The sequence below is a fragment of the Rhinoderma darwinii genome, chromosome 4, assembly GCF_050947455.1.
Source record: "Rhinoderma darwinii isolate aRhiDar2 chromosome 4, aRhiDar2.hap1, whole genome shotgun sequence".
NCBI classification, from domain to species: Eukaryota; Metazoa; Chordata; class Amphibia; order Anura; family Rhinodermatidae; genus Rhinoderma; species Rhinoderma darwinii.
The window spans coordinates 147,552,407-147,565,562 of record NC_134690.1 but is presented as its reverse complement, the minus strand read 5'-3'; the positions used below and the strand labels follow the sequence as shown (position 1 = coordinate 147,565,562).

Here is a 13,156-nt window from a genome sequence, read left to right as displayed (position 1 = left end):
TCAGGTCTATCCAGAGATGTGCAATTGGGTTCAAGTCAAGGCTCTGGCTGAGAGTTGTCCCTAAGCCACTCCTGTGTTGTCTTGGCTGTGTGCTTAGGGTCATTATCTTATTGGAAGGTGAACCTTCGGCCCAGTCTGAGGTCCAGAGTACTCTGGATCAGGTTTTCATTAAGAATCTCGCTGTACTTTGACATCTTCCCATCAAGCCGGACCAGTCTTTGTCCATGCCGCTGAAAAAACACCCTCACAGCATGATGCTGCCACCACCATGCTTCACTGTATCAATGGTACTGGGCAGGTGATGAGCAGTGCCTGGTTTCCTCCAGGCAGGACGCTTAGAATGGAGGCCAAAAAGTTCAATCTTGGTTTTATCAGACCACAGAATCTTGTTTCTCAGTGTCAGAAAGTCCTTCAGTTGTTTTTTTACAAACTACAGGCAGGCTTTCATGTGTCTTCTACGAGAAGCTTCTTTTTGGTTACTCTGTCGTAAAGCCCACATTGGTGGAGTGCTGCAATAATTGTTGACCTTCTGGAAGTTTCTCCCATTTGCAAACAGGATCTTTGGAGCTCAGCCAGAGTAACCATTGGGTTATTGGTCACCTCGCTTACCAAGGCCCCTCTCCCCCAATTACTTAGTTTAGTGGGGCTGCCAGCTCTAGGAAGAGTTCTGGTTGTTTCAATCTTCTTCCATTTAAGAATTATGGAGGCCACGGTGTACTCTTGGAACTTTCAGTGCCGCAAAAAAGAATGTGTACCCTTCTCCAGATCTGTGCCTCCACACAATCCTGTCTCCGAGCTCTACAGTTTCTTGCTCGGATATGCTTTGTCAGCTGTGAGACCTTATATAGACAGGGGTGTGTCTTTCCAAAACATGTCCAATCAAATGAATTTACTACAGGTGCACTCCAATCAAGGTGTAGGAACATTTCAAAGATGATCTAGAGCAGGGGTCTCAAGCACGTGGGCCGCATGCGGCCCCTGGGGCTGTCATCGGCGGCCCGCGGGACACAGAGCCGCTAGTACAGACTCTGCTGCGAGACTCTGGAATTCCCTGACATCGCTGTCCACATATGAACAGCGATGTCTGGGGCTTCCCCAGAGCCCAGTCCCGTGCAGAGCACTAGTACAGGCTCTGCTCCGGGACTCTGGAATTCCCTGACATCGCTGTTCATATATGGACAGTGTGTCAGGGTCTTCCCCAGAGCGGAGTCCCAGGCAGAGCGCTAATATCGGCTCTTGTCCGGGACTCTGTGGAATTCCCAGACATCGGTGTCCATGTTTGGACACACGATGTCTGGGGCTTCCCCAGAGCCGGAGTCCCGTGCAGAGAGCTAGTATAGGCTCTGCTTCGGGACTGTCCATATATGGACAGCGATGTCAGGGAATTCCACAGTGTGTCAGGGTCTTCCCCAGTGGAGTCCCGGGCAGAGCGCTAGTATAGGCTCTGCTGCCGGACTGCATTTAGTGACATTTAAACTGGATTGTTGAAATAAGCATGCGGAGAAATCTCTCAAATTTTAAACCTAGCGGTATTATTATAGTAATGTAGTATTATTATAGTAATATAGTGTTATAGTAGTTCAAATAACTAATGGATCAACAATAATTTCGTATTGTATCAAATTTGAAAGTAATGCGGCCCGTCAACTTCCCATTTTTTCTATATGTGGCCCACTTACCCGGCCGAGTTTGAGACCCCTGATCTAGAGAAACGGGAGGCCCCCAGAGCTAAATTGCAAGTCTCATAGTAAAGGGTCTGAAATATAATGTCCATGTGAAATTTGAGTTTTCCATTTTAAATAAACTAGCAGATTACTAACATTCTGTTTTCACCTTGTCATTATGGGGTATTAAGTGCAGAATGATGGGGAAAAACTTTTTTTATTTTAGCACCTCAACATAACAAAATGTGAAAAAAGTGAAAGGGTCTGAAGACTTTCTGCGCATAATATATATATATATATATATATATATATATATATATATATATATATATATATTAGGAGAGCAGGATTCTACTCACTCTCCTATGTGTGCCGTGTATAGAAGACATGATGGGAGCAGGCTCCATTGAAAAACAGCTCCAATTACGTCCGCAATGGACGCCGCGAAAAACGCGAGTACGAGCAATTACGTCTGAAATTCAGGAGCTGTTTTCGCCTGAAAACAGCTCCGTAATTTCAAACGTATATTACGTTTGCGTGTGAACATACCCTTAGAGATAGAGCCTGCAGCGAGGACAACTGTTAAAAAAGTGGCATATACAAGTCCTATAATGGCCAGGTATTGGGATTCCATTTTACTTCTCAGACTTCAAATGTACTTCACTAAAGTAAAATATATATATATATATATATCTTTCATTCCCCCCCCCCCCCCCCAATTTTTCTTATACAAAAACACAGAATGCAGTTGGACATTCAAATACTTACAAGGCACCTCGTGCTACCAAAGCTTCAACGTTTTTGGCATCGATTTCCAAAGCTTTGTTGTATTCATTCATAGAATCAACATGACGACCCAGTTTAAAGTACTCGACTCCTATCTTCACACTGTAAAAAAAAAAAAAAAAGAAGTTCAAAAAAATATGAAGATGTTTGAATATTCACCAGAAATACTGTTTCCAATGACAATAAAACATAAATGAAAATAAACTCACCACTTTAATGCCCATGATGAGGACTGCTTCCTCCTTAGAGGAGGAGCATAATCTTGATCACAAAAATTCTCCCTGCAGAAAGAAAATACTTTTCATTTGAATCTTGCTCAATTGGAGTGCTGCAAGGAATTAATAATTATATTTTAACAATTTTATAAGACCTGTGGAGAAAAAGGCTGCATACAAATGTAGTGGCGTGGCAGAGGCTCGTATGTAAATAAATGCAGTTTTTAAAGTGGTTTCGCAAAGTTGTAGTGGCAAAGGCAGGAAAATAAAGTGCTGTGACATCTGGCCAATAATGGAGAAAATACAGTAAAGGAGATTTATAACCCTTGATATAGCCATGAGGGCTTGTTTTTTGCGGGATGAGTGGTGTTTTTAAACGGTACCATTTAGAGGGAATGTGTCGTTAGAATTTTTTGAAATTTTAGATTGCTATGTGCTGTCTTATACTAACACATTAACAATACTGAAGTGTTTAGACCGTGAATAGAAATTCCACGGGATGTCTATTCACAATCTCTGCACTTCGTTACTCAGTCTGTAGTAGTTACAGCAGAGGAAGCGTGATCTCGTTGTAACCGGTCACCTACAGCGTAATCTCGCGAGATTACGCTTTGCTCTGCTGTAACTACCACAGAAACAATAACGAAGCGCAGAGATTGTGAATAGACATCCCGTGGAATTTCTATTCACTGTCTAAACACTTCAGTATTGTTAATGTGTTAGTATAAGACAGCGCATAGCGATCTAAAAGGATCCCTATGCGCTGCCTAAATGAATTGAGAGGAGTGCACGAGGCTGATTGGTCAGCGTCATACACTTCTCTGTACAACGCAAACTTGGTCTAAAGTAAAACACGCCCACTTGGGCATTAAGCAACTCATTAGCATAAATCTAAAATCGCTAATAAAGTGGTGAAAACAGATCGTTTTTTTTAAATAAAAAGCACTGCTCTCACCTACATTATAGTGCAAATCACATTATGTAGGAGATACGGCACTTATAATGTGGTGACAGAGCCTCTTTAAGTAGCATGTAAATGGGGAATAAAAATACAAAAATAAAAAAATTTCACAAGCACTGCCAGCAGAATTGCAGTAGATGGTCTAGATTTAGGTGCAGAATTTGCACACAAAACTAGATATAATCCACAACATGTGAACATGATCTAAATGTCTCACAGTAAATCACAAAGCAGAAGACGATTGTAGGAAGGCGTCCTGAGGAAATTATTAGTGGGCTGTTCCGTAGCCTCAGTGCATTAGTAAATGTCACTCTGCAGCTACATCAGCATATTTTGCAATTCATGATATCATTTTCTACCTTTTGGTTTTGTGGTGTAACATTACCTCTGAAGGCCTCGTATTAATGATGGTGGCTTAGATTCATCTATTCCAAGAGTGCTCAAGAGGAACTCCACTGTAGATGGGTTGGAAAACGCCACAGATTGCAGAAGGACCTTTTCATAAGCGGTATTGCAGCTGGAAAAGGCAGTACTGTGTCTTGGTGGAAAGAAGTTAATCCAGTAGTGAATATACATTTATCATCATCATGAAAAAGATGTGCAAATTATTTTTAGCTTCTTCTAACAATATGATTTATTTGCTGGGCTTTTCATAAATGTCATATGCGGTTTCATTGAAAAACAAAGATACACTTATACAACTGTGAAAACAAACAGCTAGCCCATCCATGTAGCTTATATGGACGACAAAGAGGGGGTTTATTACTTTTAACTCTCCAGCCCCCCTCTCTATAAGCCAGAAGGGAATATGGCAAAAAACAATGAAGAACTCAACGTAGCCACGTATTATTTATTTAAATAGACATAATTTTGCTTGAAATATGTGGCCACCCACTGCTTTCCCTAGTGATCTCAGATGATCGCTGGCTGTTTAACATTAGGAAAAGGGATTGTCCAGAGTTGTTGGTATAGCAGACTGCACCATTATTGCCGATAAAAATACTGGAAAGTCCCGACAGAAACCCTGCAGTCACACGTGGTGTATTTACAATGTTGACAAAAACTTTCCACAAAAAGTACAAGTGCAAAACAGAGCTTTAAAGTTACCTTTCAGAGACATGGAATACATGAAACAGAATGAGAGAAGAGTCCTAGTCTTACTTGTAGTATTCTGGCATATCTTCAGAGCTGACCACTCCAAGCTTTAAATGAGACAAATGACTTGGAAGAGAAGACTTATGCAAGGACAGAGTAACCTTTTCATGGTAACGGTCAACGTCCTTTACAGCAGCTAGGAGACAAACGACATCTGATGAGATTTCAGAACACAAACAATGCAAACAGTGGAGTATCTTCTCAACACAAAACTAGTGGGTGCAATACCATGTGCTGTATGTAGAATAGGGGGGCAAGGTGGCATGGGTAAGAGAAACCGCTTAGCGGATAAGGCAAGATGCACTGATTTACAGTACATATAGAACTTTTCCTTATGCCCCCTCCCTTGAGTAATTTTGGGGCTGTTAGCTTAGTGTAACTTGGGCATCTGAAAAATACTGTAAATAAAAAAAAACTTGAGTAAACTATTAGTTTAGGCCCCATGCACACGACGTAGAACGCATCCGTAATTACGGACCCATTCACTTCTATTGTCCACGGACACCTTCCCGTATATTTACAGGGAGGTGTCTGGGCAGTAGAAAGCCTTGCTTTTACGGACCGTGCTCCCATACTTTTCAGCGGGTGGCTGTCCGGAGCAGGCCATGCCCGTAATCGCATACCTTAAATATGGGCACGGATGTGTGCAGGGGGCCTTACGCTGGTTGTAATTTGCAATATACTGTCGTTCTATATGACCCAAGAATTTTTTATTAAATCCCATCTTGAATCTTCCCGTATGGATGTCTCAGGCTGCCTCCTGGTTTTTAGACTTCCTCTGCATGACTATTAGCTCTGCTTACAGCAAATCAGTTTTTGCTATATTCTGTTAATATTCTTAAACTATTAGATTTAGGCTCTGGGCACAAAAGCACATATTACAGATACATGCAAAAGCCAGAGACTTAAAAATCCCATCTTGTAAGATCAGAAAAGCAATTTCCAAAAGTCTTCGGCCTCATGTACATGGCTGTGCTGTGTTTTGTATAGCTCTGTACATACTGCAGCGGATGAATACTATATAGAAATGCTGAAGTGGAAGTTGTGACATTACCTTGAATTAGATCTCCAAGTTGATAATAAGATAAAGGATCACCATGGTTACTTTGAGAAGGCACATCTCTAATAGGACACAATGCCTGATAAAGAAAAAAATAAATATATATATATATTTTTTTAAAGTACCTTATTGGGAAGTGTACCCTGGTTAATGGTGTTAGGATCCATAGGATAGGTGATAAGTGTTTTATCGCTGGGGGTCCAACCTCTGGGACTCCCACTGACCAAGAGAACAGGGGCACCGAATCGCCTTATGGACAGAGTGGCAGGTCACACATGTGCCCTACTGCTCCAGTCATTCTCTATAGGACTGCCAGAGATAGCCGAGCGCTGTACTCTGCTATCTCCAGCAGTCCCATAGAGAATGAGTGGGAATGCCGCTTAGTTCATAAGGGAAATCAGAATCCTCGTTCTCTTGATTGGTGGGGACTCCAGAGGTGGGACCCCCAGCGATCAAACTCTCATCACCTATCCTGTGGATAGGCGATAAAGGGGTTATCCCACCACAACAACAAAAGTAAATTAGGAGATACAGCAGAATAAATACCTACACTGATTTCTAATGGTTCTATATCTCTCAAAATGCCACTGCCCATTGACATCAGAGCCATGAAAAATCCAAAGTCACGGATTGAAGTTATTCTTCCAATTACAACATCCCCACGTTCAACATCTCTAAAGAACAATTCCCTCTTCTGACAACTGAGGACCTCCATAAATTGCTCCAAAGGGGGCATGACTGCATAACAACCTACGGTATAAAAATACATAAAAGGTTAGCTGTAGATTTCAGATTACATAATGTGGATAATATCTAGTCAATTTCAAAAGGGCCCTGAAAACTGAAGCCAGAACTGCTGACAGTTCAATAATTCATTTGACATCACAGCTTACATCAGGGGTGCACAACCTTTTTTGGTCCAATGGCCACATTGTCAGATTGTACCATTCCCAAAGGCAGTAACAAGTTAAAGGGACATTGAGACATTTCGACTGTATATGCCATAAATGTCATATGCTATAAATAGGTGTGGGTTCCACTTATTCGGAGAATGCATGTACCCTGCTCCCTTGTTTGACATCCCAGAGAGGATAAGTCAAGGTGGTCACACATAAGCAAGGCTCTCTCCACTGCAGTTATCCCATAAAATACAATGAAGAGAACCACATTCACGAACAGCCACATGTCACCTCATCTATTCCTATCTGAGGAGTGCCAGACAGAGAAGAGTCTACAAAAATGGGGGTGCCAGTGATGGCTGGGGGGGGGGGGGCCGCAAAGAATGACATGGGCCGCAGGTTCTGCACCCCTGGCATATACCAATTCATAAAAGGGCAGCAGGCAAGATCCTTGAACTGTAAAAATAAATCATTCAACCACATGTAGGTAACCCCAGAAAAAAATAACACCTGAAGTATGCTTTCATTGACTTTTGTGATGTATTTGAGGTTTTTGACAATAGGACAAATTTCAAGAAACAAAAACGCTATCTGACGGTGTAGCCTGAATCGGGTGGCCTTCTAACAGCTGTGAGGGGGAGGTCCAGACTACACAGGCAGAAGAGACAAAGCACACAAGTGGTTTATTTTTAGGTTAAGCAACTTCTTTTAATTTATATTTTTAAAGTGAACCTACATAAAGCATTTACTAATAAGACAGAAGCCTTAGAACTGCTATAAAAACCGTATCATTCTAAAGGCCTATGTTCAAATCAAATTTTTTAGCCTATGTTTGATCTAGAAGCCTGGAAAAGCTTCAAACCTACAGTGAAGGAAATAAGTATTTGATCCCTTGCTGATTTTGTAAGTTTGCCCACTGTCAAAGACATGAACAGTCTAGAATTTTTAGGCTAGGTTAATTTTACCAGTGAGAGATAGATTATATAAAAATAAAAATAAAAAAGACAGAAAATCACATAGTCAAAATTATAAACTTCATGAAGTTTAACACATCACCCATAGGCTATAATGGTATCCATTTGACGGACAGGTCACGAAAAGCTATTGAAACGCTCAGGACGTATACATTTAACCAATGTCTATGACTGATGCCATACAGTGGCATCAGTCATCCAAAGGCTAGTGTTGCACACTAAACTCCGCGGGATGGAATAGTGTAGCCTACTATGCTATTTCATACCCTTAGTTTTGCCATATACTGGCCAGACATAGGCCAAAAGGACACCTTCCACCTCGGTGTGACAATAGAGCCCTATGGAAACGTTTAGCTTGCACGTCGGGAGACTTTCCGACATACACTCTAAATGTTAGGGTATGTTCACACGGCGGGGGTCCGTAACGGCTGAAATTACGGGGATGTTTCAGCCTGAAAACATCCCCGTAATTTCAGCCGTACCGGCATGTGCAGGCGCTTGAACGCCGCGTCAATTACGGCCGTAATTAGCGCTGCTATTCATTGGAGTCAATGAATAGCGGCTCCAATTACGGCCAAAGAAGTGACAGGTCACTTCTTCTACGCGGGCGTCTATTTACGCGGCGTCATTTGACAGCAGCGCGTAAATATACGCCTCGTGTGAACAGACAAACGTCTGCCCATTGCTTTCAATGGGCAGATGTTTGTCAGCGCTATTGAGGCGCTATTTTCAGACGTAATTCGGGGCAAAAACGCCCGAATTACGTCCGTAAATAGGCCGTGTGAACATACCCTAAACAAGAAAACATTAACAGGGCCTAAGGCCTCATGCACATGACCGTAGCCATGTGCACGGCCGTGATTTTCGGGTCGGCTGGCAGCGGACTGTCAGCTGCGAGCTACCTGCAAATCGCGGGTCATGCACATGGCCGCGGTCATTATTTTCAATGAACCTGGACCGCAGAACACGGCCATAATAAGGCATGCCCGTTCTTTCTGCGGTCCGGGCTCCTGGGCCATGCACGGACCGTGAAAACCACGGTCGTGTGCATGGCCCCATAGGAATGAATGGGGCCGCAATTCTCCCGTGGATTTTCGGGGAAAGTGCGGCCGCAAAAGCACGTTCATGTGCATGGGGCCTAAGTTGGCCAGTAATATTCTAATGATAGCTGTATGCAGAATGATACAGTGATCAGTTCCCACACTTCCATGAACATGCATGCAATTTATTTACATAGGGAGGTAAGTGGCTACCAATCAAATGTGGCATCACTTATCTCAAGAAAAACAAGATCACAGATATTGAAATACAAAACTTTAAAATTCCTTTTTAACCCCTAGAGGAGACAAGGTACCATTGAGAAGTCAGTGCATCCTTCCAAGAATGTCTAAAGGTAGCTTGAAAAAAATAACAGCGAAGGTTAGGCCAGGATCACAGATGCAGCTTTAGTGCAGTTTGAGCCAAATTCAGACGTGGATCCAAAAGGAAGGAAAGGTATAAAGAAAAGACTGATGCATCTCCTTTCTTTTGCGTCCACTTCTGTGTTTTACTCAAAAAACAGAGCCAAAAACCCCATCAAAACCATGATCCTGGTCTTGTGAGTCTGTTTTACCTGGGGTAACCAGTTATTGAACATGGGTTGTGTCAGGTATTGCAGTTACATAGATAGTACAGTTGAAAAAAAAAAAAAAAGACATGTCCATCAAGTTCAACTAAGGGAAGGGAAACATTTCTACACATAGGAGATATTAGTTTGTTCTAGGAAATTATCGAAGCCTTTTTTAAAGCCATCTACTGTCCCTGCTGTTCAGCTCCACTAACTTGCATTGCAGCTCCGCTCCACTAACTTGAATGGGGATGAGCTGCATTACCAAACACAGCCCAATTACAGGAGTGGTGCTGTTTCATGAAGAAAAGTTAGACCCTTTCTTCTATTCAGTGATTAAAAGCTATGTAAACCTTTGTAGCATTTTTTTCTTTTATTAAATGTATGTATTTTGCACTTAAAAAGTTTTATAGTTGACTTTTATTAATAATTCAGTTTACTTTCTGCGATGCAGCTTTTACTATACATAGATGCTGCATAGTGCCGCTGTGAGTCAAATCACTCAGTCTGCCGGACAGCTCGAATGACAGGGGTTCCTTTGAGTCAGGACACACACAGGATAACCCAAACACTGATCACGTCTTAGTTCAGGAACTTAAATGTGATCGGTATTAGGGTATGTTCACACGGCAGTGTCCGTTACGACAGAAATTACAGGGCTGTTTTCAGGAGAAAACAGCTCCGTAATTTCAGCCGTCATGGCATGTTGAGGCGCTTTTTCGTTGCGTCAATTACGGACGTAAATGTAGCTGTTTTTCCATGGAGTCAATGGAAAACGGCTCCATTTAACGTCTGAAGAAGTGACAGGCACTTCTTTGACGCGGGCGTCTATTTACGCCCCGCCTTTTGACAGCGGGGCGTAAAAAAAATGACCGTCGGAACAGAACATCGTAAGACCATTCAAATGAATGGGCAGATGTTTGCCGACGCTATCGAGCCGCATTTTCGCCCGAATTACGTCTGTAAATAAGCCGTGTGAACATACCCTTAGGGTATGTGCACACGACCTCTTTTCAGACGTAATGGAGCAGTTTTACGCCTCAAATTACGCCTGAAAAGACGGCTCCAATACGTCGGCAAACATCTGCCCATTGCTTGCAATGGGTCTTACGATGTTTTGTGCAGACGAGCTGTAATTTTGCGCGTCGCTGTCAAAAGACGGCGCGTAAAATTACAGCCGCGTCAAAGTGCAGGACACTTCTTGGGATGCAATTGGAGCAGTTCTTCATAGACAAAAATGAACAGCTCCAATTACGTCCGTAAAAGACGCCGCGAAAAACGTGTGCACTTGTAAAAACGTCTGAAATTCAGGAGCTGTTTTCTCCTGAAAACAGCTCCATAATTTCAGACGTATTTGGCGTTGCCGTGTGAACATACCCTTAGGATTATCCTGAGTGTTAAGAGGTCCACAGATGTCCGGCCGCTATCCGTCGAACTGTGCAGCAGACTGATTCGGCTTACAGCAGACCTATTAGAAAAGGTTTTTAAGCACAAAATAAATGAATTAAAAAAGCAAAAAAAAAAAAAAAAAAAAAAAGAAGGCAACAAAGATTGACATATTACCCTTATTTACAATTGATGGGGCTGGTTTCCCGAGTGAAAATGTAATGTATTGACATTACTCTATTGATGCAGCCCCTCTAGCTTTATATTCTGGAATACACCTGTTAGGCTGGATTCACACACGCAATTTTTTTTAGCCAAAGTCAGAAGTGGATCAAAAGTAAGGTGAAGCATAAATGAAAGACTGATGTCACCTCTCTTTCTGATCAACTCTCGTATTCTGCTAAAAAAAAAATAGAATTAGTACATACCGGTAATTCGGCTTCTAGTAAACCCCCATGACAGCACACAGGAGGTTGAATCCCCACCCCTAACAGGGACAGGAACACAAAAGGTTAAAATAGCCCATCCCCCACCTCCGTGTATTTCAAATAACTGAATGGTATAGTATCCAACAAATCTATTACTTCATAAACATATTGGTAAGGTAAATATACACATTGGGAGGGTAATAACGGTTCTGACATGGACGGTTTACAAATTACCGGTTAGTACTAATTTTATTTTCTCAATTCCACCCTCCATGACAGCACACAGGAGAGTACGGAATTAATATTACTAGGAGGGGACTACAGTTTGCAGGACTTTCCTGAAAAAGACAGATCACAGCTGTGAGAAATGTCTGGTCTATAATGCCTCACATAGGTATGGGTAGAGGACCAAGTAGCCGCTTTACAAATCTGTTCTATTGAGGCCTTAGATTTTTCAGCCCAATATATTGACTTGGCTCTAGTTGAATGAGCTTTTAATTTATCTGGAGGGGATACATTGTGATCTAGATAGGCAACACAGATGGCTTTCTTTATTCAGTTGGAAAGAGTCCTCTTTGAGGCTTTCTAGAACGAAGGCCTAAACCCCGTTCTACTGCTCTGTGCTGTGGCTGAAGTGCGTGATTTCGGACCATGAATTACGGAAACAGCGTAGCTCGCTGAGTTACGCTGTTTACGTAACCCCCATAGTAGTGAATGGCATTTACGGAAGCAGCGTAACATGCGAGCTTTGCGGTTTCTGGAACTACCATTTCGTCTTATGGGACAGCAAGCTACACAGTTTCCGTAATTTGCGGTGGGAAAATGACACGTTTCAGCCACAACACAGAGCGGCAGAACGGGGTTTAGGGGGCCCCATTCTAGAGAAAGGTGCGGTTCCCAGAGGTGGATATGTCTGATGGGAAAACCCTTTTAAATGCTCTTCTAGTTGATTGAGTCACCTATACACCGTTCTTGCCACGTATGAGGCGCCAATATTACTCTACGTCTATCTTGGGCACCTCTGGCCAACCTTTAATACCCTCTTCATCAAAAGGGAATCTGTCTCTTATTTCTTGTGGAGGGGATAACCTGTTCTCAGGGTGTGTCCATTCCTCCTCTAGAACGGCTTTTAGGTTTTCATGAATCGGAAAATCTAATCATCTTCTGGGCATAAGCCCTGCAAGCATCTCATCATGTAGAGCGAGACTCCTGAACCTATTCAATGTTCATCGTTGATCTTACTGCAGATATTAATTTGTCAGTTAATTCCAAAGAGAAGTATTATTTTTTTACTCCTCCATCTGGCAGGTTAACAATTATCCTTCAGATATAGAGGAAATATATGAATTGTTCATCTGAATCTATTTCCACAGCCAACTTTCTTTTTTTGGTGCACGTGATGGTACCGAGGGACAAGGATTTGGGAAAAGGAAGCCAAGGTTTGAACTTCCTGCTTAAAGAGGCTGTCACCACATTATAAGTGCTCTATCTCCTACATAAGGAGGAGATGGGCGCTATAATGTAGGTGAGAGCAGTGTTTTTTATTGAAAAAAAAAACGATCTGTTTTCACCACTTTATTAGCGATTTTAGATTTATACTAATGCGTTTCTTAATGCCCAAGTGGGCGTGTTTTTACTTTAGACCAAGTGGGCGTTGTACAGGGGAGTGTATGATGCTGACCAATCAGCCTCATGCACTCCTCTCCATTCATTTAGGCAGCGCATAGGGATCCTTTTAGATCCTTATGAGCTGTCTTATACTAACACATTAACAATACTGAAGTGTTTAGACAGTGAATAGACATTCCACGGGATGTCTATTCACAATCTCTGCACTTCGTTACTGTTTCTATGGTAGTTACAGCAGAGGAAGCGTAATCTCGTAACCCGTCATTTACAGCGAGATCACGCTTCCTCTGCTGTACATACCACAGACAGAGTAACGAAGTGCAGGGATTGTGAATTGACATCCCGTGGAATGTCTGTTCACTGTCTAAACACTTCAGTATTGTTAATGTGTTA

General features: G+C 42.2%; 1 protein-coding gene across 3 annotated transcripts in view; it reads right to left on the bottom strand.

Annotated features, from left to right (window-relative positions):
• The window catches only part of TTC14 (tetratricopeptide repeat domain 14), a 34,692-nt gene that overhangs the window by 12,600 nt on the left and 8,936 nt on the right, over positions 1-13,156 (bottom strand). For all 3 annotated transcript variants that reach the window (XR_012883142.1, XM_075861669.1, XM_075861668.1), the window contains exons 3-8: positions 6,392-6,591; positions 5,836-5,920; positions 4,788-4,917; positions 4,012-4,164; positions 2,660-2,731; positions 2,433-2,552 (exon numbers count right to left, since the gene is read on the bottom strand). Coding sequence is in view for 2 of the 3 variants with exons in the window: in XM_075861669.1 (XP_075717784.1) it covers positions 2,433-2,552; positions 2,660-2,731; positions 4,012-4,164; positions 4,788-4,917; positions 5,836-5,920; positions 6,392-6,591 (760 nt within the window). In the remaining variant the exon portion in view is untranslated. The remainder of the gene's footprint in view (positions 1-2,432; positions 2,553-2,659; positions 2,732-4,011; positions 4,165-4,787; positions 4,918-5,835; positions 5,921-6,391; positions 6,592-13,156) is intronic.